Below are 26,492 nucleotides of genomic sequence, written 5' to 3' on the forward strand. Positions count from 1 at the left end.
TGAATCATTTGTCTTCAGTACTTATGCAGTATGCCTTTATCACATAACCCCCTCTAAAGCATTTTTATAAGCCAAACCCAAAAGATTCTATGGTCCTATTGGGCCTGCTGTTTCAGAAAATGTGCTTCTGAAATTGTCAACAGAATGACACCCAGAATCTAAGATATATTTTCATTCTATCCTAAAAAAACTATTCAGCTGTTAATTCTAACGTCATTTCCCTCTTATCATCTTTTTCTCCTCTTTTGTCAGCAATAGTCAAACATGGGTCTCATCATTCCATGCATACCACTCCCCATAATCAGCAGGAATGGAACTGTGATCATGGAGACCCCTGTAATCCAGTGAGTCTGGCATCCCGGAAACAGCCCTGATCTCATGGATTAGTGGGCAAGAGAAAGCATTGCCCAAAGCAGGGAACGAAAGAATAGCATTAAAGTTGGTCCAGATTCCGAAATGCCAGCCAATGAGCCGATGCCCCAACACAACTGGAATTTTACACAATGAAGGAAACTTTACAGAGGTCTAGGTAACCACCTTATGTTGGTTCACCTATATGATGCTGGCTACTTTAGATTGAAAGAGGATAACCAATAAGGCATGGGTTTTAATGACCCTCTGTTGCTGAATATAGAAGTATAGCCCAATATTTAATGATTATGCAGGACACCATCATATCTGACATGCCAACTGTTCAGGGCAACCAAACAAAATGGTGCTCTGTGTTTAATGAATTGATTACAGTGCTTTAAGTGCTGATGAGATTTTGCTGGAAAGGGCTTGTACTGACACAGCCAACGCAGCAAAAAGAGACAGCTAAACGGCAGCACTTGCAGGATTTTCCAATGCAGCCATAGTACAAGGTTTTTTTCCCCATTTATTTTACATTTTACTCTTTAGTTGCCATCTCCATATGCTGTGGACAACCCTGAACACTTCTCAGTCCCGCCCTTGATTTCACTCAACATGATGAAGCCAAACATCACAAATAAATCGGCGTTTTACCACAATGGCACTGACAAGGACAACACACTGGTGTTTATCAATAGCTTCCCAGTCCCTTCAGGCTCATCACGTTTCATGTGATGAAAATAACTGCTTACGTTTACTCTACAGCATCACTGTTACCCTGGCAACAAGAAGGCCGTTCTCACGGCTGCTGACATTCGTTCGGATCGTACCACTTTACTGGCCTGCGGGGTATCCCGAAGCTTGGCACATCAGAAAAACAACTTTTCTTCAGCCAATGTGTAACAAAAGCCGAGCTAACGTATAAAAATGAGTTCATTATTGCTCGTCGAGTTTTCATTCGGCCCCTGAGCCTCCGGTATTTACCGACAGGCGAAGGGTGGAACCCCCGTTTGCAACTTACGAGCTCTTCCAGAAAAAACAGACTCGAGCTGTCAAATGCTTGTTGCTCGGGGGAAGTCGGCGCAGGGAGAAAAAAGTGGCGAATTAGCAGCGAGGAGCGAAATCTCGCAACCGAGAACTGTCTGAACAGTCCGTCGAGTTCTCACCGAACCGCATCGTTTTTAGCGAATGTTTTCGCCTCCACTTTTCTGCTGTGTCCGCGCTGGGTGGTTGCCGTCTGGGCTTCGTGACTGTCGGTGTGGCTAGCAGCGCTTGGCGGAGGGCAGATTCGTGGCGATGAGGTAAGCAGGTGAAAAACTGCGGCAAGTTGCAGGCGCCGGCTAACTCGCCTGCTCTCCTCTTTCCGGGCAGTTTTGTGTCTGTCTGTGTAGATACAGTACCGAGGTGTGTACAGAAAACAAGGCTGGTGAAGGGAGGCGGTGTAAAGGTAAAATTACGCAACCATGCTGGAGTGAATGCCGACCGGGCGACATCTATCTAGCTAGCGCCTGTGTAACGCTAGCTGCCATGCTAACTGGGTAAGTTAGCTAGCTAGTTAGCTCGCACACTGTTTTCAACTTGGTTAGCTAGCTGCATGCAGTGGTCGTGCTAGCTAGCTGGAGGCTACACGAAATACCGGCCAACTTCTTCCTAAACCTATCCCTAGTTCATGTAGAACAAACTCGAATATCCCAGCGAGCTAGATACCTTTTAATGCCATTTCAAATCTGCCCAGTCACTGCCGGGTCTAAAACTTACAGCAATTAATAGCAACTGTGTAATAACTGTATAATGAGAGGGAGGGTAGCTAGCGTAACTGCGCCCTTTTGCGACGCAGGATTTGTAAAGTTTGTTTTTTGGAGCTTGGTGTGTATAGCATCAATTATATATTATGTACTATTTTAATCAGTAGCTAGCTTAGTACAAGAATTCAGTAATCTGCATAAACCTCAGTAAGTTATTTATTACTGAGATTTAGATGTCATGTTTAGATTAGGCTGTGTTTCAGTTAAAGGGGAACGCGACTTCCTCCGTAAGCCCAGAGCTACTACAGTCCGAGCAGGAAGGACTTTCAGGAAATGTTGGAGCAAAAGGAAGGGTGAGGTTGAGCAGCTAAGTCCTCAGTGCTTTAGCTTTCGATTTGATTTCATCAGACCTGAGTCCTGCTTCGGATCTGACTGAGATTGTGGAGTGGTTTTGGGAATGACAGCCATATTTACACCTTCTCACTTCAGACAGGAAACCAGAAAGATTTGACCTCATACGTGTGCTAGTTTCTTCTTAGTGAAGACAAGAGAAAGAAGAAGCACTTTGTGTGGTGGGTAAACACTTTTTTATTTTTGAAGATTTCAGATGAGCAAAAGCATGTGACAGAGAGAAGATAAGTTAATAACATAGGTTCTTGGATGAACTTGGAACAAGCACAGATATGTCCTCTCCACTAGACTACAGTGTTATGTTTAGTTCCTGATAAAAATTGACTTGCTGCTCATTATAACTTGCTTTATTACATGACCTTTGCCTCCCAATAGTCCAGCGATAGTGACCTTAATTATAGGCCAGACTCGCATTAACTCCATGTGTGGTTCATTACGCTCACATGATATTTTAGTAGCAGTGCATTGGAGAATTGTAGCTCTGTTATTTTATACCTAGCCATAGTCTCCAAGCCATTTCTGATACAGCACCAGGCTTGATCTGTTTTTGTCAATGCAGTCCAGTACTGGCCTAATTTAGACATGTTGCCTCTGGCTCACAACACCCAGCTACAGCTTCATCTGCACATTATCACCACGTCTACATGACCTGAGCCATACATTTTTTATTTTAATCTTTAATTCATAAAGGTGTAATTATTGTAGTAGAGTACAATTGTGCAATACGTACATTAAATAAGCATCATTAGCCATGTCACTCCACTGCTGCGTTCTCTCCACTGGCTCCCTGTAGCTGCTGCCCGCATCAGATTTAAAACCCTGACGCTAGCCTACAAAGCCAAGAACGGACCAGCCCCTCCGTACCTGATGGCAATGGTCAAAAGCCGAGCCGCACCAAGAGCCCTTCGAGCTTCAAGTACGGCTCGGCTCGACCCGCCATCCCTCAAAATCCGCGGAAGACAAGCGTCCAGGCTTTTTTCTGTTCTGGCACCAAAGTGGTGGAACGAGCTGCCCCTGGGTGTCCGAACGGCCGAGTCGCTCGCTGTCTTCAAACGCAGACTGAAGACCCACCTCTTCAGAGAGTACTTGGACGAATAGTTCTATGGTCGCCTTATTGTATTGTGTTTAGCAATATCTAAGCTTAGAGGTATCTTTTGAATTATTAGTCTATTCTAACTAGCTAAGGCTTTTCTTGGGTAAATAGCAAAGCACTTTGTAAGTCGCTCTGGATAAGAGTGTCTGCTAAATGCTGTAAATGTAAATGTAAATCATAACACATATAACATAAACTGGCTCTTATATTAAGAACTATTTGAATATGAATATATATCATATTAATTAACATTAACTCATTCTTGGCTCTTTTCCTAATAAACCCTTGTTATTACAAGTACCACATACATATATAAGTATTAAGGACACACCGCCTTTGCTTCAGTTTGCATTAGAAAAGAAAAATGTGTTTTCATTACAGTTTATATGTAATAACAAGTATCTTCATTTGTAGATGAATAAAAGAGCAAATTAAATGTGTGGAACTGTCTGTTTGAGAAGGAAGCAATATTGTAAATTCTTTGGCTATTCAAAATGTTATGCAGATATCTACTGTGCCCGTTCCATATTGAAAAATCTCAATACTCAGGACCTCTCTATCTCGGGTCTTTTCCTCAAGGCCATAACTCTCACACATCAGAGCCAGTTATCATAGCAAAAAAAAAACCCTGACACACTCACTGGTTTCGTACTGCAGTCCCAGTGATTCTGACAAAGAGCGGCAGGAAAAACACTGGAACACCCACACAGAGCCAAAGGTCAGAATATTGAGCAGCAGAATGTAAAACAGTATCTCTGCCCACCTGCATCCGGTCAAATCTACTGTTTACACGCACCTACAGTAAGTAAGTATGCGTGCCGCATTTGACTTCTGGCAGTGCTGATTATTAGCAGCAATAGACAAGAAACACATATGTACATGTTTTGTAAGGTAATGAAAGCTTTCTTTCTCTGAATACAGACTTTTAGTTTGCAAATATTATTTGGTCCCATCACTGTCTTCTGGGTATTTAAGTTATTTTGAGAAAGAAAAACACAATTGCCCCAATTATGGTTTAATCCTTCGGGAGTACAAAGTGAGTTTCATTTAGATGAGTGAGATGATGCCCATCTGAAATAGGGTGATGCATGTGGCCTACTTACACTGCTGCTGTATTAAACTAGCTCCTGTGGCTAATTCCATACTAAGCGGTATGTTCACATTCACATCAGCTAAGCACAGTTCGACACCCTGGGACACAACAGAACCACCATTGAGGAGGTGGGATCATTTTAATCAGGTGTGTTGGTCTGTCAAAATAACTACTTTGATGATGACGACTGAATTATTGTCAAGAAATAGGTTATAACTGTCCCACGGTTATGGGAAGACTTGGTGCCCTGTTCCTGTTGACTGAACTATGATCACTTACTGGCATCTAGTATATGTATGCTTACATAGAGAACACATATATACATTTATGTCAGTGAATGTGAGGATCTGAATAGATGGTAGTAGGTATTCTGTAGTACAGTAAGTAGGCCACATGCTTCATCCTACTTTAGATGTGGTGCAGAAGAGCTCAGCTGGTATTAAATTTTCATTAAACACAGGCAGAGACTGGCTCAAGGTCAGTAGCATTAATCAATCAAAGTCAGATTTATCAGTCCAATCAGCAGGAGGCTGGTGTATGTGCATGCAGAGACAGAGAGAGAGAAAGAGATGAGAGATACTTTAGTGTCAGATTGACATTACAGTAGTGTTCTCAGCGTCATAGCCAATGACTTACCCTGTTCTCCAAAATCAATCTACATTTAGCGTGCTTGGCACTTTTCCATTGTACCTTGGTACATGCAGCATGACCTTACAGCTGCTTAACTCTGTCAACTTAAATAAAACATTTGGGTTGTAACATGCTTTTATAGCTATATTTTAAACTACAGCTGGGGGTGTTTACTCTAAATGATCGCTCTTTTCCTTTAGCTGAGTCCACTTAGTGTCTGTTGTCCTCAGCACTTCCTGTCTCTGCTGGCAGACAATGTGATTGCAGGTATTAAAGATTTGGCCTGTTCGGGTGTCCTGCCATTATGAGCTCAGATTGCTGAGAACTGCCCAGACTGCACTTTAACACAACATGGTCTCTCAGCCACTAGGCCAAGTGATCTGGAGCAAGCTCAGATAGGCTTTAAAAGGTTACAGGTCACTCTCTGTAAGTATTATGTCCTGAGGTTTCATGTAAGAGCACCTTCTTTTTAGTTGTTTAGTTTACCTGTATTTTGAATACCATGAGTAATATCAAAACCTTGCAACCTTTCCATTTGTAGTGTTTTTTGTTTAGTATTTTTACACCGTTTAAAATGTAAGCTTCCCTTTTCAGTGTGAACATTCATTCCATAATGAATGAACCAACAGCAGCGACTCTACATTACTGATTTATTACTGTTATTACTTCACAGCTACTGTTCCATTAGCATACACCCTAAAGTTAAGAACATGGTTTTACATATCTTATATATTGTAATGCTATCATTTCAGAAATATGACCATTGTTTGTCACAGCAACATTACAGTTTGAGGTTTGTGTTGGCATTTGGCTGGGTCTAACTTGGCTGGCTAAGATATTGCATCTGTCCCAAGGCTGATCCTCATGTGATGATAGCCTAAGTAGGCTCTCATGTTGAACATTCTTTCCAACAATTAAGATGATCTTAACGCTGTAAGTGCTTTTAGGAAACTGAGCCCAAGTCTGATAGTATCAGTACCAGCGGTATGTATTCCTGTGATTGCGTGTTTGATTGTTGCTGGGCAGTCTTAGCCTGATTTCTCTGAAGTGAGTGCTCACTCTCTATTCAGCAAATCTCCAAGGACTATGTGATTTAATAGGATTTCTGCTGTGTCCTGATCTGATACAGGTCTGCCAGGCTGGTGTTAGCTCAGAGATCATAGCCTGAAGAGTCAGTGGTTGGGTACCTTATCTCCAAACCTCCTTTCAATTCAGGAAAAATCATACAAATGTCAGCCAACTAACCAAGACATGCTACACACACACACAAACATACTCATTCATACTGCTGCCAGATTGGACAAGATTTACAGAATGTACACCATATGGACAAAAGTATTGGTACACCTGCTTATTCATTGTTTCATTCAAAATGAAGGATATTAAAACAGTGTATCTTGCTTTTGTTGGCGTAAATGTCTCTACTGTTCAGAGAAGATACATTGCTAGATACATTGGATGATCACCACCCCACCTCAACCCAAAAATAAAAATAGTGGATGGAGCACCAACAATCCAGAGGACACAGTTCTCTACAGCTCAGTGCTGGGGGGGTTTACCCCTCTAGCCCACGCCTGGCATTAGGCATGGCGCCAATAGGTTTATGGTTATCTACTCCAGAGAGTCTATTGACAGCACTTCTCCACAGGGACTAGACAAGCTGTATGTGTGCATTTGCACATCTTTGTCAGCAGTAGGTGCAACTTGGAATGCTGAATGCATTCATTAGAAGGTGTGACCTCTAAACAAATCTCATAGTAAGTCAAATGTTGTAAAAACATTGTAATCTAGTTGTAATGTACCGTTTCACGTTAGGTTGACTTGGACTTTTGCTAACGGTCTGTAAAGCCTGTCCAACCTTGCAGCCTTTGCTATGATAGAACGCATTTGAGAGCAGAGCCTGGATAGGTCAATTATGTGTGCTTGACCTTCCTCATAGTTCATTACAGTGATCACTTGACATTTTAAAATAGGGTGGGCTGCTCGTGGATGTGGTGTGTCACAGTGCAGAATGTTTTGTGTTTTTAATATTTTTTTCTCTCTCTTTTTTTGCCTCTGTTTCCTCACAGACCTTTATTAGGAAGTGCCTTTCACACAACTCCCCGCGTAGCTGATCTCTGGTCTCTGTCTGACTGTACCACCCACACTCCTCTCTCTCCACCTCCGTCAGAGCACTAATCCCTCCATCTCAAACCACCCCTCTCTCCACCTGACTGCAGCATTCAGTCCACCCCACAGGAGCCGACGGTCTAGCAGGACAGCTAACAGCCACAGCCAGGAGAGCATAAAGAGAAGAGGAAATAATAAACCCAGCTGTCTCTTAGAGTAGCCGAGGGAACATGCTCTGAAGGCTCTGAAGGAACATTACGTTGTACTGATTAAAGTGAAATATTCAGCCAGAGGCAGTCTGAAGCTCTTCCTGTTTTGAGTGCCACAGAACATGCCTGTTTCACCTCACAATCTCCTGTCAGTCAAACAGACAGACTTGTGATTCTCAAGCAGACCAACCACTCACACTCTCCTGTTGCCCTAAAAGACGACGGTCAGACAGTCTGAACGTAGTGGATAAGTGCCCGTATCTGATCGTCTGATTTCTGATTGTTTAGTCCGTTTCCCTGGACTGTCAGCAACATGTCTGTGGCATTGCCAGCTGTGCGTGACACTAAGTGGCTGACCCTGGAGGTGTGTCGGCAGTTCCAGAGAGGCACATGCTCTCGCAGTGACGAAGAATGCAAGTTCGCTCACCCACCCAAGAGCTGCCAGGTGGACAATGGCAGAGTCATCGCCTGCTTTGACTCCCTCAAGGTAAGAAGCGTTAAGGTGTATGCTTAGGTAACGCAAACAATGTTTTAATAATTACTGTACACCAGCTGTATGTAAGGACCTTAACACTGCTGTCCTCTGGGATTAATGGGGATATACACTCTCTCTCTCTCTCTCTCGCTCTCTCTCTGAGTTAATCTCTCTGTCCTGCACGGTGCTGATCTGTCCTGCTGGATTACTTTGCTAGAGTTCTCTTCAGGCTGAGCAATAGGGACAGAAATCTCAATGATTTCATGAAAAATATGAGCACTGTAAAACAAGATATATGATATAAAATGTCAAATTTTTTTCAAGTGTACAATAAATGTTCCTTTCTGTGTTGTGTTGTGAACTAATATGAACACGTATAAGCGCTTTATCAGTCGTGACGTACTGTGTTTAATTCCAATATGCAGTGTTCTTGCCACCATTTTAGTGGTTTGTCTGCAGTTTAAAACCCAGCCCTCATCCTAGTTTGCCCTTTAAACATCCCTGTGCACACCGGAGCGAGTTTTCAGTAGCAGGTCTTCTCAATGGCTAAAGGTGACGCGGGTGGTATTTAGAAAGAGACAGAGACAGAAAGACAGGAGGAGATGTGTTTGTTCTGCTGCATGTCCTACATAGCAGCCCTGTATTACTTAGACAGCACTGTGCACTCAATATGCCTTCCTTAACCTGAATCAGATGATATCACTTTGGGCTGCTGAGCACACGTCTTAGAGACTAATGGCATTAAAACATAGGCCTGGTTCTGTGTAGGCTGCACAGACACACGCACACACACACACACACAAACACACACACACACATAGGCACAGCCCTCAGTCAGGGTGACAGTACACTACCTCTTGTGACCCCGTCATGTCCTGCTGCTCTATCTCCCTTCCTCCCTTTTTTTTCTCCCCCTCTCCCTCTCCTTCTTTCGCTCTCTCCCTCTCTCTCTGTGCTTTGTTGTAATGTTGTTTGCCCGTGTTGTTTGTGCTGGCTGTCAGTCAGTCTCTGTTTGAAAGCCAGTTTTCTCTGAGAGAGTCTCTGGGGAATTGTGAAGGGGGGGTGGTAAGCTCAGTGCGCAAGCATATTTCAGACTGGTTAATGCTTTTTACTGTTAATGTTTGCGTTCAAGTGAACAATTTGCTCTTTACTTTTATTGTGAAACACAAACGATCTCTGTGTGCGTCATGTATGAGGGATACAGAAGATCTCAGGAAATTATATGATGCATTGTATTGTATGATGCATGCAAAGACATGGCAGCAAAATGTGGGTATACACTCTTAAAAATAAGGTGCTACAAAAGGTTCTTTGAGCAAGGCCATAAAAGATGTGTTGGTAATGTTGGTAATATCGCAATTTATAATTTTAAGTGTAGATTCTTTATTTTAATAGGTTCTTAATACTCACAGATGTCTTTTCAAATATGGTTCTTCTGCTGCATCGCTTGAAGAACTATTTGAAGCATCTTTTTGCTGAGTGCACATTTGACTGCTTCTTTGTATAAAAAATAGATTGATTCTGAACTCTAAATCCTTCCTTATTGATTGGTGTCTAAACCTTAAATCGCTCTAATCTGATTATGAAACATTAGGCTATTTGTTGTGAGATTAAGACTGAATTAGGCTAGTTATTTTGAAGCATGTTTGAAACATATTATTTTCAGGTTTTCTAATGATCCTCTGGATGGAGTGTTGATTTTCTGGGTGGAACAATAGTGCTTTTAGACCCAGTGTTTGTGGTGCAGAGCAGCAGCCTCTGTATTCTCTCAGGAGAGAGCTTTCTGTTTCTTTCCCCTATGCAGACTCTCTATCTTTCTTTGTCGCTCCCTCTCTTCTCTCTCTCTTTATCTCTCTAAACCTTCCTGTCTATCTTTGCTCTAGGAATGATCAGTGATAACGTAAAGGCTGTGAGTCATTAAGCGTCAGGGTAGATTTCGCAAGCTATGAGGTACCTTACACACTGTAAGCTACAGTAGCAGCAAAGAGAATTGCAGTCTATTGTTGAAGGTAGAAACCTACTTTGACCAGCTGTGATTTCATGTCCTTTATATTGGGTCTTTTCTATTTCCTATCAACCAGATCAGAAAGATATTTGGTTGAGGATTGAAAACTGCCTGCTTTTTAAATAGCATTTCTGCCAGTCTATGGAAAAAAAAAAAATATATATATATATACGAAAGAACATGGTCATTGTTATTGTGTGCCAGGAAATCAGCACATGGTGAGTGTTGGTTCAGGTGCTGGATGGTTGCACAGTTTAAAGGTCAAGGGTTATTCAGCATCCTGTCTACTGCAGCAAACGCCATTCACCGTGTCCCCATTCCAAATCAGGCCATTTGCTGTGACTACACATCTCTCTCTCATCTCACATTTCATGACCATTTGTCACCTAATTCAGTGCTAGACAGATGTTTAATTAAAGGCATTAACAGTCTGTGTTTCATTCATTCTTTTTATATTTAGTTGAGAATCTAAAATTGGACAATATGTTTTTGTTCTTATTTGTTTATTCATATGATACCAAAAAAACAAACCATGTTTTTCATACTTTCGGTTTTATGCTCAAATCGAGATGGAAACTGAAAAACGGAACTGGGACCAAACTACATTTTGATATTTAATTTGTCTGATTTGTGTGACCCGGAATAAGAATAGAATTTTGTGTGTTGCATGTTATCTGTAATGTCTTGAGTAATTGCAGTTTTAGAAAAAATTCTATGTGTTATGTTAAAAACAGAGTTGTGTACCTTTTCAAATGCAAACAAGAAAGAAATAACATTAAATATGTTGTATTTTGAGACGAAACGACAATACCTGGAAGGTCCTGCCAATTTTTTTGCTCTTGCTTGACAGCAACATGATTAGATCTCCTCAAGGCTCCTCAATTAAGTAAAGCTGTATAAAGACAGTAATGTCCGGGTCACATAAATCAAACAAATTTAATATCAAAATCAAGTTTTATTTTCTGTTTTTGATTTAAGCATACAATAACTGAAAGTCCAAAAAAAATACATTTATTTGTTTTGTTAATTGAATAGGATTACAAACAGAGTGTATATTTTGTATTATAGTTATCAGACTGTCAACATATTACTAAGCAAGCATTGTAACAGTGCTTGATTTATAGTAGCAGTTAATTTTACATACACTGAATTTCACATGATTTGCGTTCTGCTAAATCACTTACATCTCCGTTACAGACAATTTTTTTATTTCAGCAAAATTATGGCTTCATTGATCTCACACTGCCTACTACTGCATTTACAATGTGCTGGTATATAACTGCAACATTATCCTGTTATAATATTTACATTTTTTAGCAATGTTACCTTTAAATTAGTCCATATTCCATTGGCCAAGTGCAGACAAGAACTAATATTGAATGTGTATTTTGCAAAGATGCTAAACCTGCTTAATTCCAGGCCTGATATCATCTTTATTTACACTTCAGTGTATCATGTCAGCATTTGAAGAGCTGGAAATATTGCTTGATTGGCACTGGTCCATAATTTTCAGAATTTCATCAGTACATCTCTATTTCCATCTCTATCAGATAACGTAAATAGAGGTGTGTAATAGTAGATACCGTATGTGGGTGTGAGAAAACCATGGTACGAATGAAACAGTGTCACCGAAGTACGTGGTTGTATGATTTGCACCTAACCGTGTTGTCTACATTTTTTCTTGTCACACACTGTATTTCAACTCAACATACCAGATTGTTGGTATAGCAGTGCGGGATCCAGTGATTTTTATTTGTATGCCATGTATCACCTCCCCCACAAGTTGACTGATGTGTGAAATATCTTGGTGTCTAGAGAAAGTATTATGAAAATTACAGTATTTGCTGTAGTGTGACAACGCCCAGAGACCTAATTTAACTGAGTGAGCGAGAGCTATCCAGCTATTGAATGCTGAGTGTGTACGGTTTGGCCACGGAGAAGAGGCTTTAGCGGTGCTATTGTGCTGCTTCAGCAGTCAGTTTTGTTGCTGTATTCTCAGACTAATGTGTAAAATTACACTCTAATTAGAGCCACTCCTGGGCTGAAAATCACCACTCTTGCTGTTCTCCTATGTTGTTTTTCCCTGGGTGATTATCATATCAACGCTTACTGTCTAGAACTCGAAATTCTAGTTGTGCTACCATTGTGTTTATCTGCAGGTGATTACCGTAACTTATGAATGTCCTAACTAGATATTCTGCTTGTGATATGAGTGTGTGTAGAGTGTGTGGAATTGCCAGGCTTGAGAAATATTATTATTATAAATATTATTATGTTATATACCATGGAAAATATGTTAATTTTAACAAGATACAGTATAAGAACAAAATTTCTCATTCATTGTTTTAACCTCTTTAAACAGCCTATGGCTCGCCGGCGAGACAAAAGTATTATAACAAGTATTATAACAAACATTATCAAATAATAGCCCCACTAGACCCTGTAGTTACGTAATAATACACCCTAGTGTGTAATAAGCCTTTCTGCTTTAAGGGGTTAAAACAGTTTCATCTTGCATCTCTACTGTCCAGGAAAGGCTTTTTACTATGTGAGAAGTCAGGATGTTGGATGATCACCACCCCACAAACGTTTAGGATGAAGCACCATCATTCCTACATTCAATGCTGGGGGGCTTTATCCCCCCTCTAGCCCACACCTGGCATTAGGCATGGCACTAATAGGTTCAAGCTTTTCTGCTCCAGAGAGTTCTATTCTATTAGCAGTACTAATAGCAGCAATGAGTGCAACTTAAAGTATCTGGATGCATTTATTAGAAGGGGAGTTCACAAACATTTTGATATATAGAGTGTTTCTTGTGGTTAGAATACAGTGTTGATTCTGACATATGCTAATAAAACATATGTAGATAAGTACAGTATGAACTCTACATTGTGAGAATAGCTGTGACACACTGTATTCCTTTAACCTTGAGACTGAAATGGAAAAAAACACTGGACCTCATTGAACAATATCTTCCTAATAATTGTCTTGAATTTGTTCTTGAGAAAAATTCTAACATTCATATTCATGATGTGTTTTTTTAAGAATTGTTCGCAGCTATGCTCTTATAATGATGGATCCCAGTGTCGTCAGAAATTGAACAAATCTCAAATAAGAAAATATTAGTGAATGTCAGAATCAGCATAAAAATAGTGTAAGTAGGTTTTAAAAATATTTTCTTTAAGACCGGTTGGTGAATAAGACCCATTGTTGTCTTACAGTATCTCTGCTCTGTCTAGCATCTTTCTCCAGTGCATTCCCCAAGGCTGGTGGTTTCTTATTATTTTTTTAATCTAAAAAAATATTACACATGTTCTTTTTGAGTTGAACGAGCTTGGTTTTGTAACATGATTTATTTTGCCAGTAGAAAGTTCCTGGTAGCTTTTGCATCTCTTACTAATGCCCACATAGACACACAGTCACACACATGCTCCCACTGTATTTGCATCAGTGGAGCAGTCATATAAACCTATGGACCTCTGTAGGAAACTGACTTCTCCCCCCCTTCCTTTCTCCTGAAAGAGGACCAGATTCTGCTTAATGGACTCTAATGTGAAAGGCCCCTCTGAGCTCTCACCAAACAGTTAATGTTTCTCTGGCTCAGCTATAATACTTTTCAGTCTAATGCAATACAGACAGTTGTGTGTGTTTGAGAAAAGACATTCCTCCTCACAAAGCAGTGCCTTATTTCTGAACTGCCCTGTCAGCTGACTTGAAACACACACACACACATACGCACACACACACAGGGCAGTTTAACCCAGAGGACCTAAATTCAATCAAACTACCACATAAGTGCTAAAATCATAATGGGCCCTCAACCATTAGCTTGTAATATGAATATTGTCGTGCCAGGCTGAAAGTTAAAGACTGTGAGCTTTTTTGAGGTCATGCATGAGCCAGCTGGTCGGCTGGAGGTGGGCCTAAGAGAACCGTAATCCGGAACCACACTCTGAAGCCTGATGACATAAACAGTTAACGCTAGCAGGCTGCTGATTAAGTACGAGGTCATAAGAGGAATCAGTGACCAATCTGTAAAACAGCCTAATCAATGCTAACTTCCTCGGGGGGGGGGGGTGAATCCCAGGCAGAGTTATGAGGCAAAAGTCTGAACAGTGGAATGGATATTCATTAAGATAGTTTACCAGGGTGAGTTTTTAATGAGTTCACTAATCCTAATCTGTTTATGAAATTAGTTGTGTTTGCTTAAACTCCTCCTGGCTTTAATAACCCTTAATTATTTTGTGTGTATTAACAGTGGGAGGAAAAACTAGGGCTTTTTTGTTGTTGTAATTTTACAGTACAGTCTTTTAGACTTTAAAAACAGTGCAGTTGTAGGAGATGCTCTGTTCATATTTCAGTATAATCAACTGGACTCTCTCCAAAGAGCATGGGATATTAGTTCACATACACATACAACACACAGGCACACACACACTGACCGTTTCTGCTCTTCCTTTTATGTCGTTTGTGTAGACTGGTTCAAAGCTGGGGTATTGACTAGCATGACAGCATGTGAATAGCCAGGCTCTGCTACCACTCAGTCAAATCAAATATGTAAGGTTTTGACTTATTCACTGTTGTGTGTCTAGTATATACTCTGCACCAAAAGCCTCAGTATAGGGAAGTGCACTTGATTTGCATACTGCTGGTACCTTATCTCTGGTACAGACCCACTTTGTGAAACCTTAGTCTCTCTACACATAGAGATTGCATTCAAGTATTTGCATTTGTTCAACGTACAACATGCACAATCAGATGTTTTGCAAATTATATGTCCTGATGTTGACTGTCATGTTGCTAAACAGGCCCATTCTTAACGGCTACACAACAGTTCTCCAGTGAGAAAGCCTGCACTGAAAGGACAGGTGCTATTACCTTGGACTAAGTAATGTTCGAAACGGTGTACTGTTATTCAGAAACACACTTTCATTCTAGTTTATTATTATTTACATTCATACACTAAATGACCCTTCTAATGAATGCATTCAGCTACTTTAAGTTACACCTATTGCTGATACAGATGTACACAGTCCCCGTAGAGAAGTATTTCCAATAGAATAGGACTCTTTGGAGCAGATAAACATGAACCTGTTGGCACCATGCCTAATGCCTAGGGCTGTAAAGCTCTCTAGTATTGAGCTGTGGTACTGTCCCAATATTTTTGTCCATATAGTGTATATGTGTATATGAAGTCACACTTTCATACACATATGTACATTTACATTCTTTACTAATTTTACCTTTACAGCTTCAGAGTCATGGTAATTTGAATAATGTTACACAGGTAGGAAAATGCAGAGTGAGGTGTCTTGCCCAAGGACTTATTGGTGTAGTCAGGTGAGCTTGCCTGGACATAAAACTGAAACCCAGTGTGCTACAAGGGCAGGGTTTTTACACACTACGCTACACCAGTTGCTACATAAACCATGTAATCTTTGTTCTTCACACAGCGGAGTTACTTGCTACCACTTATCCAGGGTACCAAATGGTTATTTTTAAGTAAGCACTGTCAAACACATCACTAACAACCTGCCTAAGAGCTAGGAGCAAGGAACAACAGTGTGGAATTCTCTGATCTGAGTGCATGCCTTGCATTTCAGGGTCGCTGTTCGCGGGATAACTGTAAATACCTCCACCCTCCATCTCACCTGAAGAGTCAGCTGGAAATCAATGGGAGGAACAACCTGATCCAGCAAAAGACAGCTGCAGCCATGCTGGCACAGCAGATGCAGTTCATGCTGCCAGGATCCAGCCTGCCTGCTGTGGTATGCCCCACCTCCATCACCCCTGCTTCTCTCAGACCTGATGTTCTACACAGCATGATAAAGCCTACAGTCTTTTGCTAAACGTAGCTCAGCTTTGATTGTTCCTGTCATTTTTTTTAAAACATTTTAAAACATAAGGTTTTATTAACCTTAAACTGAGTTTGCCATACAGCATTGTGATTCACTGTGTTACATCCTGTATAAGGGCTAATTCTACTCCTTGCACTACACAACATGCTTAGAAAGCATTTTACTTTACAAGATAACAGAATTTATTACAGTAACAATAAAATATTGTCATATCACTCACCTCATTGAGAGCTTCACAAAGCTTCTTGATGCTTCCATCCACTTGTATATGAATGTTTTGGTAAATGCAGCCTACATAAAAATATATTATTGTGCTTGGTTACTGCAAATGAATCATTTCAACATCTTTTCTGGAACAATTACAGAGACATCTTTGGTTGTTTATACACAGTCAGTCTGTCAAAGTGGTCTTTGCCAGGTTTTAGGTGAAACGTAGAATTCTGGCAAGCGAATTTAGCTCAGCTTGAGTCCTTGAGTTCTTTGGCAGTGTGTTGCTACTCAACTTGGATAGAATTGCAATTTGGATTTTGAGGCCCTTGAAGATTTATCTTGTGTAAGAAATATTGTTATATTTCTCTCCTGATTAAACCTTGATCTCTGTGTTTTCGTCTCTGCAGTCTTCTTTTCCTGTTAGCCAGAGTTTGGGGCCAGGGCCCGGGATCAGCTATTCCCCCTACCTCTCTTCTGTCCCTCACGGGATGGGGCTGGTTGCAACTGAGATGCTCCCGAGCAGCCCTGTTATAGTCCCTGGAAACCCTGCGGTAGCGGTGCAGAGCTCAAACTCCTCTTCATCATCTCAGAAAGCACTGCGCTCCGACAAGCTGGAGGTACAGAAAAACACAGAGGGTTATCCTCAGTTATTACTAAAGAAGTGTACATAGGCGCACACAGATACACAATACACATACACACACAGTTATACAGAGACCTTCATGCAGCCCTAACACTTTAGTTGATCTGAAGGTTACCACTGATGCATGTGCTATGCTGTGTGTGTATGTGTTTAGGTGTGCAGAGAGTTCCAGCGAGGGAGCTGCTCCAGAGGAGAGACAGACTGTCGGTTTGCCCACCCAAGCGACAGCCCCATGATTGACAGCACTGATAACACAGTGACGGTGTGCATGGACTACGTGAAGAGCCGGTGCTCTAGAGAGAAGTGCAAATACTTCCACCCTCCGGCTCATCTGCAGGCACGCCTCAAAAGCTCTCAGAGCACCCAGAGCACTGCTGCAGCTGCTGCTATGGTGAGGCTTGGTAAACACACATACACATTGAACACACACACACCCATTACACCCTATACACAAGGCCCAACCCCCCCCCCCTAAAGCCAGGAACTACTGCTGCTGCTGCTGCCCCTGCTGTGCTGAAATTTAGTACATGCACATGCAATACACATACACACTGTAATACAAGACTCAAAACTTTACACAGCAAACAGAGCACTGCTGCTGGTGATGGCAGTCTAAATTCACCCCCCTCAAGCACACCAGTCAAATCTGCACAGAATAAACAGGCTGCCGCTTTTTTATATCCATTAAAAGCATCGAAGGCCAACTGCTATCAGACATGGTCGCTGCTCATGCTTCATTAGTTAATCTTAAAACATGCCGGCAGCTCAAGCCTCAAAACGTGTAAAATGTTGTGTGTGTGAGTGTGTGTGTGTGTTTTATAGGGGGCATTTAACATCATGATTTATCATAATATATCAACTTTCCATTGGATTGTCGTGGTCTTGTTAAGTGACTAATGAAGCATCATCAGTATTTACAGTTTCATGCTGTAATAGTGTTTCTGCAGCTCCTGTTTTTAACAAAAACTGTGCTTAGGACTAAACGACGATAACAATGATTAAACCTGTTTTGTTTGTGTGCATGCATATTGTTTATGTAGTAAACGGCATTCAGGTTTTCATTTTTTTGTGTTTTTTTTTTCCTCTCACCTCTCCACAATGCAATGCTGTTCCCATGATGCACCTGTGCTTGCTGTATGTTAATACGCTTGACTCCCATTGGCCCACTGCCATCATGTGTTGGCTGCGTGCTGTGTGCAGACTCAGTCAAGTGCCAAAGTGCTGAAGCGACCCCTCGAGGCAACTGTTGACATGGTACTTCACCTTTCACCTCTGGCTTTGCATGGTCTTAAATCACTGTTATTGTACTGTGGCCCCTCGCAGATTTGATTTTGCTTCTTCATTTGAAATACAGTAAAGCTCATCCTGTACGTGTGACATCATGTACCCTCAGCTAAAGATTTACTTTCAAATCCTCAAGTCTGACAGGCTTAAGCAGTCATATGTGTATGTTTCTGCCTTTTAAAGTACTTTTTTAATACAGCATAATTTAACTTGAAGGGAATATATTGGGTGATATTTTACTTGGTTGTGAGAATCAGTGTAACTGTGTTTAGTGTTTCCTCAATATGCCATCCATTGATTTTGTACCTCTTTCTTTGTTTTGCTCTCTCTATCTCAGGCGTTTCCTCACAGTATGTTACAACCGTTGGCTAAGCGAGTGGCTCTGGATAAGACTGGAGGGCCAGGTGGTCTGATAAACCCCAGTGTTCTGCACTACCAACAAGCTCTCACTAACACACCACTGCAGCCTTCTACTGCACTGTTCCCTACAGGTACATACAAACAAACTCACATTTACACAAATACACACATTAAACTCAATGCTGTATGTCATATGCACTATGTCGGATTGGATGCACCTTGTCTCAGTCTGTGCTCCACACTTCACATTTGTAAAGATCCTCACAGTCCTTAAATCCTCAGTTCTGCCTAACAGCTCTTTTCACTCCACGTCTCCATGTGGGCTTTGGCTTCTGTGGATCAGAAGCGTGTCAAGCACTCTGTAACTGGGTGGCTGTATTAATTCTTTTTCCTCTCCACTGCTGCTCCAGGCTCAGTTTTGTGCATGTCTCCTGGACCGGGCATCGGTATGTTTCTCTTGCTCTTACTTAGTGTCTTACTCCAATGACCACTCTCTCTCTCTCCCCTGTTCTCATCTTCTCTCACGCTAAAATAAGTATGACTAGACTTCGCAGTTGGTTTTTAAGACATAGGGCTTCTCAAATTGCTTGTTAACCCTAGAATACATACCATCCGCAATGTGAACGAGCAGTGATCCGATGTATCCAGCCAGCTGCGTTTTGTTTATATGTTGGTTTATCAGTCAGCACAGTCATTCCATTTCCTTGTCGTCAAACACACTACCACTACCAAGTCCTGTTTTGTACTAATAGGAGAAATACTATACTCCTTGATCAACAGCTGATGATTCAGTCACTCTGCTAATTGATGGTCATGACTAAACTATACACTCCATATTTAGATCCGTCAGCTGGTCTGTGCTGTCACGGTGCAAAGCACTTGTTAGGTGGTTATATTTTATCTTGTAGTTCTTATTTATTTTACTTTTAGTTTTTGGCTGGTGGTAGTGCAAAGTTTTCACTTTCCAATGAAAAACATGTATCTCCAAAATTGTGACTTTACAGGAGAAGGTAAAACTTTAATTAGAAGTTAATGTAAAATAAGAGTTTATTTTTTTATATTTTAGGACATTTCTATTGGGTCTGTTCATCTAAAATTATTCACATAGTGTACAGAGCAACTACATGGTTCAAACAATGGAGAAAACGTAAAACGGACTAATAATTAGAGATACATGTTTTTTCATGGGACAGCAAAAAGTTAAAAATGACTCTATGACTCTATTATGCTCTGTCTGTGTTTGTTCACATGTATGCATGTGTGTTTGTGTGTCTGTTTCTTTGTGTTCTGACCCTCTGACATTCTTCATTACACCTACCCAAACAGTGACTATATTCTTAATTCCTAAGCATCAGTGCTAGTATTATTGATTATTTTCTGTTATCAAATATATATATATATATATATATATATATATATATATATATACAGTTTAAACCAGTACAATGAAGAAATTGAAATAATAAGGCATAAATTATGATCTAGACATCTGACTCGTTCATTCTTCTCCCTCTCTTTTCTGCTTCGCTTGTTGTCTGCATGCCATCTGCTGGTCTGATTTAACAGTGGCTTTACCTTTTTATTAGATACAAACACACACCCACACACACATGCAGACATATCCCACACGATTCTGTGGTTACCGTAACGCTGCTCCTCCTTGTTCATTGCTTCCATGGTTCCCTTCCTGAAAAAAGTACCCATGATGCTCAGTGCCCCGCCCGCTACTGCCTCCGCTCCTGCTGCAAGCCCCTACGCTGCTGCTGCTGCTGCCGCCGCGGCAACCGCCAATCAGGTTTGCTCCTTTACAAGCTCTCTCTCACTGTCCCCACCTACTTAGTTCTAAACAAGTGCTGACCTGCAGCAGTACCGTCTTTTACATAGACCAGACATCTCTTTCTCTCTCTCTCTCTCAGCACAAACCCATTTCCAGATATAAGCTATCAAGAAGTGTTTCCTGATAGCTTATTGGTTGCTTTTCAAACACAGGTCACATTCTGCTATACTGGTAGATGGCCCTCCAGAGCCAATTCCATTATTGCAGCTTATGGAATTTTCTAAACCAATTAGCTGTGTAAAAAAAGTGTTTTGTGTATGCCTTTAAAGTATTTGGTGGGGGACCCTGTTTTCTGGGCCTCAATTGGTTTTAGAAGTATGGCTCTTGCTTGCTCTATATTGCTATAGGTAGTCTTGGCCTTTAAGCAGATCCTGCCACCTCAAACACAGCAACTGTTTAGAGCTCCCCCTTCATGCAGTCTGTAGTTATGTTCTGCTGCTTCATTTATGTCATTGTTTTGCATGCGTTTGTCTTTATTGAGCTGCCCTTGTCACTGGCACGCTTTCTCTGGTTGGAGGCAGAACAAGAGAACGCAACCAAACAGATGGACTCAATAATTTGTCATAAAGGGAAGCACCATTAAGCTCAGGAATAGCTGCTTATAGCTGTGGGTTTATGGAGCTTGTCTTGAATGGGAAATGTTCCTGCAAATTCATAGTCCATGTATCACTGCCCTCTGCTGGTTGCTCCCCAGGCTCTTACTGACACGTCAGCTTAAAAATCAAAAAGGAGATGCATGTCTGAAACCAGGTGGCAGTTTTCTAATCTCCAGACACAACACCACAAATGAATTTGTGGGATTGACTGTCCACCCAATGACTCACCCAACCTTTATCACGACCTTCAGCTCAATGAGTTTCCAGTTAAGAGATAGCATGGCTAGACCTAGTTATCAGTCTGGAATTAAGCAGAGGTGATATGTAAATAGTAAGTGAGACTCCTTAACACCTAGTCTTTAACGTTCTTAAGCACCCCATTAATCAAGTTTGATTGTACTAATATGTACATTTAAATAAAGAACCAGAATATTGTATGAGAAAAGGGTCTATTGGATATATTAAGCTGCATTTCGAAGCAGGTGTTGTGTTCTTTGTATTGTTATACACTGTACTTCCTCAGACCTACGATTAGAATATAATAGTCTTTTTGCTGCTGTACATCCTTTTGCTGCTGTACATCCAGCTAAACCGGACTACTAAAAAAAAGCATATTGTTTATCACTAAAACCCAGTGTATCATGTATAATTATGTTCAGATATTTTATTGCTCTACAATGTCTTCAATGCCCAGCATTTGTAGAATTTACAGTTACAGCTATAGAAAAGAATGCAGAGGTCTGCATTGGGCCCTATTGATACTAACCTCTAGAAGTGCAGAGTGATCATTGTGATTACATAATTACATTTAATTTGTATTACATAATTATGTGTTTGTCATTATATAATTAATTTGTTCCAGTGTCAAACAATGACCAAAACTGTAAAGGATGAACAATAATATTCCGGATATGTTCAGGATATGATACTCTGTCTGCTTACACAAATACTTGTTGATATGAAGTTTAGGATCTGCACATCTGCAGATTGTTTAGTGAGCTCCAACATGTAAAGACAAATATTTTAAGGCATAGTCGCCTCAGATAATCTACAAAGATTAACTAGATTAATGAGAATGGGACTATATATAAAATATGAATTTGCACTCCAGTTTAGTGGCATTCAGTATTTTACAAATCCACATGAACACATTTGTATCTCTGCCTTTTCTGATATGAAGAGATTGAAACCCAAGTTTCTACTTCTGTGTGACAATCAGAGGTAGAACATACATTCAAACCCTTAAGTCCATTTGTAAATGTGTACTTGTAAGACCACTCATTTTCTCCACCCCGACTCAATAGAAAACATGACTCGCAGTTGGAGGCACTTTGTGTGACTGAAACATTGGTTTTAACCCTTTAGGGCATATTTAACTGCCTGAATTTCAGGGCACTGCCATGTAATTATTTGAACTCTGTTCCAAAACAGAGCTCTAATAATCGGTTTCAGTTCTTAGCGTTTGGTTATTTTTCTCTCTTTTTTTTGGGTAGTTTTGGGTAGTGTCTCTTTTAACATGCCTCTTTCTTCTCTTTGAAACAGATCATTTTGAAATAGAGCACAGGAGAGGGACAGAGTGCCAGCGCAACATAAACACACTCCTTAGACGACGAGTGTGTGGACATGACATCCTCAACTCACCAGAACTACAGCTACATGCATGTTGATACACACACATACACACACACAACACACACACATATAAATATATATATATATATATATATATATATGTAATATATATATATATATATATATATATATATATATATATATATATATATATATATATATATAGACATATAGTCCTACCATTAGATAATGCCTATTGGATTACATTCAAGAAATATATTGTACAAATTTACATATATATCAAGTAAGTAATTAAAGTAATTATATTAAGTATACATTTCTAGGAGAGTTCTACTGGAACAAAACCTTACTCTTTTTGCTTGTACATTTTAATACATTATATATTATACAGTTATACACAGTACCATCACTAGTGTTGAGTAAGTTAATTCAACACTTGCTTTACTGTGTAAGTTTATTTTCCTTTTTTTTTAAGGCAGTGTCTTTAGAAAGACTATTATAAGCCCAGTGTGAGAAATGCCCTCCTAACTGAGCGCATAGATACTGACGTATAAAAGTTTACCAGTGTGGACGGGCGGCAGGGACGGACTGGATACCCTAGTGCCGAGCATGTCAAAGCCACGCAGGAGAATTGATGGAGGGAGCTGAACTCTCTGAGCTCCACAGCGCCACCAAATGGTCACTGCTACAGCTCTGCAATGTGAACTGAGAGAACGGCTACTCTGTTTGCCAAATTACTGATAGGGAGGGGGGAAAAAACAACGTTCTGACCTTTAACAGTGGCCAAACAGAATAGTGACATGTGACTTTGAACCCTTTAAGACTTGAGTGTGAATCTGAGGTTTATTGCTGCAGCCGTTCTTTTAGAATTCCTGTAGTTGGAACCGTTGAATGAGTCAAAAGTTCGCCACAGTAGAGGCTGTTCTCTTGTTCTCTTGATACTGTGCCATTGGAAGAGTGAAAAAGACGGAGAAACCAAGAGACTATGACGTGCAAATGTGTGACTTAGTGTGTGTGTACGCGTGTCTGTATGTATTGTGATGTAGTGTAACATCAGTTAGTAAGCCTGGGCTCCACAGCTGGACTCAGGTTCTAGAATTCCCAGCACTTTGAGCTGAGTTCACTTGAGCTAAGTTGGGCTGAGTTCATCTTGTTCCTGGTTTCTGGTTTTGTTTTCTGTATTTATTCTGTTCTGATTCTGTATAAGTGCCTAACAAAGTTCTAACTAGCATCTAACGGAGACAAATTTGAACTGTTCATGTTCAGTTATGTTGCTGCAATGTGTCAATCTGTAAAAACAAAACAAAACAAAAAAAGGATGAAAAGTTGTGGATGTGGATGTATACATTTTCTTTAGAATTTCTTTTGCCCTTTGATGAAACAGTAACAAAGCTAAGCTAATATGTTACAAAGTAAAAGCATAAAATGATGTCGGATACAGCAGGAGTGTACAGCTGCAGTCTGGGAGTCCCAGTGTGGCTCATGTTTTCTCTGCTCTGCTAACACGTGATTCAGCTCATCATATAATTATCAAGCCCTTCATGGGTTGAATCATGTGATAGAGAAGGAAAGACTGCAGGCCAGTGTCTCTAAAGCTGAAAAACACCTGCTGTACAGAATGCACAACCTTCCCTGGGTAAAAGAATTGGGTAACAATCACAGATATGGTAGTTCTTTCTAAACCTTTCGTTTAGCTCTTTATGCTTACATTCACCCTTATGTTTATTTGGTTTCCTAGAACACCATCTCAAGGTTTTTCACTCACTACAGTGTGTGAATAAATTTACCATGTACTCAACATAATGCTTAACTGCTCTTTTGTTAATAGGACTTACAATGCGTCTTCATTCAGTAGACGGTCGTCATTTTTCTTTCTGTGTCTCGGCGTGTGTTTGTATGTATGCTTTCGAGAGTGTTCTAATTCAGGGCGGAGATATAATGCCATGTGAGAACTTAGACAATCTTCAGTTTAGATACACAAAGGCACTGCTTAAACTTTTACTCATTTAACCTCTCAGCAGTCGATGCCTGAGGATAATTTATGTTGTGATAAGATATATGAGAACTATTATGTAATGTTGCGGTATTGATTGTTGTTAATGGACCATTGTTGTGTTCTGTTTTTGAAATGAATGTAATTTATTTGAGGTAGGGCCTTGTTGTTCTGATGATGTTTTGAAAGGCCAACTCAGGCTTGCCTCCCTCTTTTAAGCCACTTGACATTGCGGAGGAAGGGGAAGGGTCTGGGCTCCACTTTGGTGGGCTACAATGTACTCACTAAACAGGGTGAAGCACTAATTTGGATTATACTGAAAGTAGTTCGATGATACTGTTGTGAATCTAATACTTTAACAAAATAGTTGTTGAATGTTTTGGGATTTAGAGGTGTGTAATTATAGACCGAAGTCTCATTTTGTCAAAGAGGGAAGCCTAGAAGGTGAGCAGTGAGTGAGTAGCCAGCCCAGAGGAACAGCCTGCCAGTCCCACCCACCACAGGACGCATCAGCACAGGCCAGGCTGGAAAAGTGCTCATATTATGTCAAACTAAAGATGAACATTGCATTTCATTTTTTAGAAGTTCACTTTTGTGTGCTAATATTTTAGAACAGTACTAATTTGTTAATTGTGACAGTTCAGAATTGCTATGAATGAAATTGTGTTTTTGTAAGTGGTTACTTTCTTTTTTTAAGACGATAGGTTCAGTATGACGTTTTCCCTACTACTGGAAAATACTTAGTTTCTATGCCTTATTGTCATGATGGACCATGCTATTTAAGAAGCTGTTGAGAAGATATTAGTCTTAAGTTTCTCACTTATTCTACCAAAAAAAAAACAAAAACAAACAGTAAACGTAAATCAAGGTTTATTTCCTGTGTCCAGATAGAAGCCTACATGCATCGGAGTTTGTTATAAAGCAGCGTACTAATGCTATAAGAGCAGTGTGTCATCACTTACATGACTGTGAAGGATCCAACATCCCTGGCATTATGAATGGTTGTGGTCATCTCGGAGAAAAGCATAACAAGGAAAATTCTGTGCTTGATTCAGCCTGGTGTCTTACGTCTCAGTGCTGAACTAATCTTTTACTGAATATATGAATGTGGCCCACTTATGTATCGATGTATCTTCTGCTCTCTTAGTATCAGTCTGGTGGATCAGAAATTCAGAATGTGATTTCTCTCTTGACTGTTGAAACACTTTCTGGACAGGTTTACAACCAGTTAGTAGTCTGTTCACATGTGATGTTTGCCTTATCTTCTCTGTGATGCTCTTACCATTTCTTGTTTTCAGATGTTCTTTGAAAGCTTTTTGTAATACAAAAGATTGTATCTGATCTCCTAATCCTTAACGAAAAATTTCCCTAAAGGAATATTCTGACAACAACCTGATGCTAAAGGAGGTGGCAGTTGAAAGCGATAGACACAACAAATTCTCCTTTGATGGCCATTCATCCTTTGTTTCTGTTCTGAAGCCTGTTCTCCATAGCTAGAGTGAACAAGTGGGCTTAGATCCCTTGAATGGAGTAGAGACTAGATGTGTGATTCCTAGGTGTGGAGAACAGACATAGCTATTTCTTACTTGCGCAGTGTTGGATTTTCTCACCTCCACCCTGTTCCATAGACTCCATACGTCGCCACTATCAGGGGAGGAATCACAAACAGTCAAACTTCATGCGGATTGGTTCTGCCACACATTATAAGATCCTTTTAGGACTTTTTATATTCTCTTTTATGTAATATTAAGTAGTTTATTGCTTTGGTTCCCTAAACATACAGTATGTAAACTGTATTGTCACAAAAATGAATAAAATCTTTTAATGAGTACCATGGTTTGCCATTTTGTGACTATAATAAAGGCTGTAATAAACATGTTATACACACATTATCAAGTACTAGCACACAGGCATGCTTCACAATTGACACAAGCTTAATCACTCAGGCATGTTCCTCATGATATACAGACCTCAAGTGTTAAACACACTGAAAAACA

At 40.3% G+C, this 26,492-nt stretch overlaps 1 protein-coding gene across 8 annotated transcripts; it reads left to right on the plus strand.

The window, feature by feature from the left end:
- Positions 1-1,254: 1,254 nt before the first annotated feature.
- Positions 1,255-26,326, plus strand: mbnl2 (muscleblind-like splicing regulator 2). Of its 8 annotated transcripts, none has more exons than XM_072685769.1 (11): positions 1,255-1,652; positions 7,393-8,128; positions 15,725-15,889; positions 16,597-16,806; positions 16,987-17,223; positions 18,033-18,086; positions 18,454-18,607; positions 18,887-18,922; positions 19,318-19,362; positions 20,174-20,271; positions 22,452-22,567. In XM_072685769.1, the coding sequence occupies exons 2-11, from the start codon at positions 7,955-7,957 to the stop codon at positions 22,464-22,466; spliced, it is 1,188 nt and encodes a 395-aa protein (XP_072541870.1). In that variant the 5' UTR covers positions 1,255-1,652; positions 7,393-7,954; the 3' UTR covers positions 22,467-22,567. The 8 variants fall into 8 exon arrangements, with proteins under 8 accessions (XP_072541870.1, XP_072541874.1, XP_072541876.1 ...); XM_072685770.1 differs by lacking the exon at positions 1,255-1,652 and adding an exon at positions 2,542-2,668; XM_072685773.1 differs by lacking the exon at positions 18,033-18,086.
- Positions 26,327-26,492: the final 166 nt, after the last annotated feature.

This window comes from Salminus brasiliensis, chromosome 8 (assembly GCF_030463535.1).
Source record: "Salminus brasiliensis chromosome 8, fSalBra1.hap2, whole genome shotgun sequence".
Classification (NCBI taxonomy): Eukaryota; Metazoa; Chordata; class Actinopteri; order Characiformes; family Bryconidae; genus Salminus; species Salminus brasiliensis.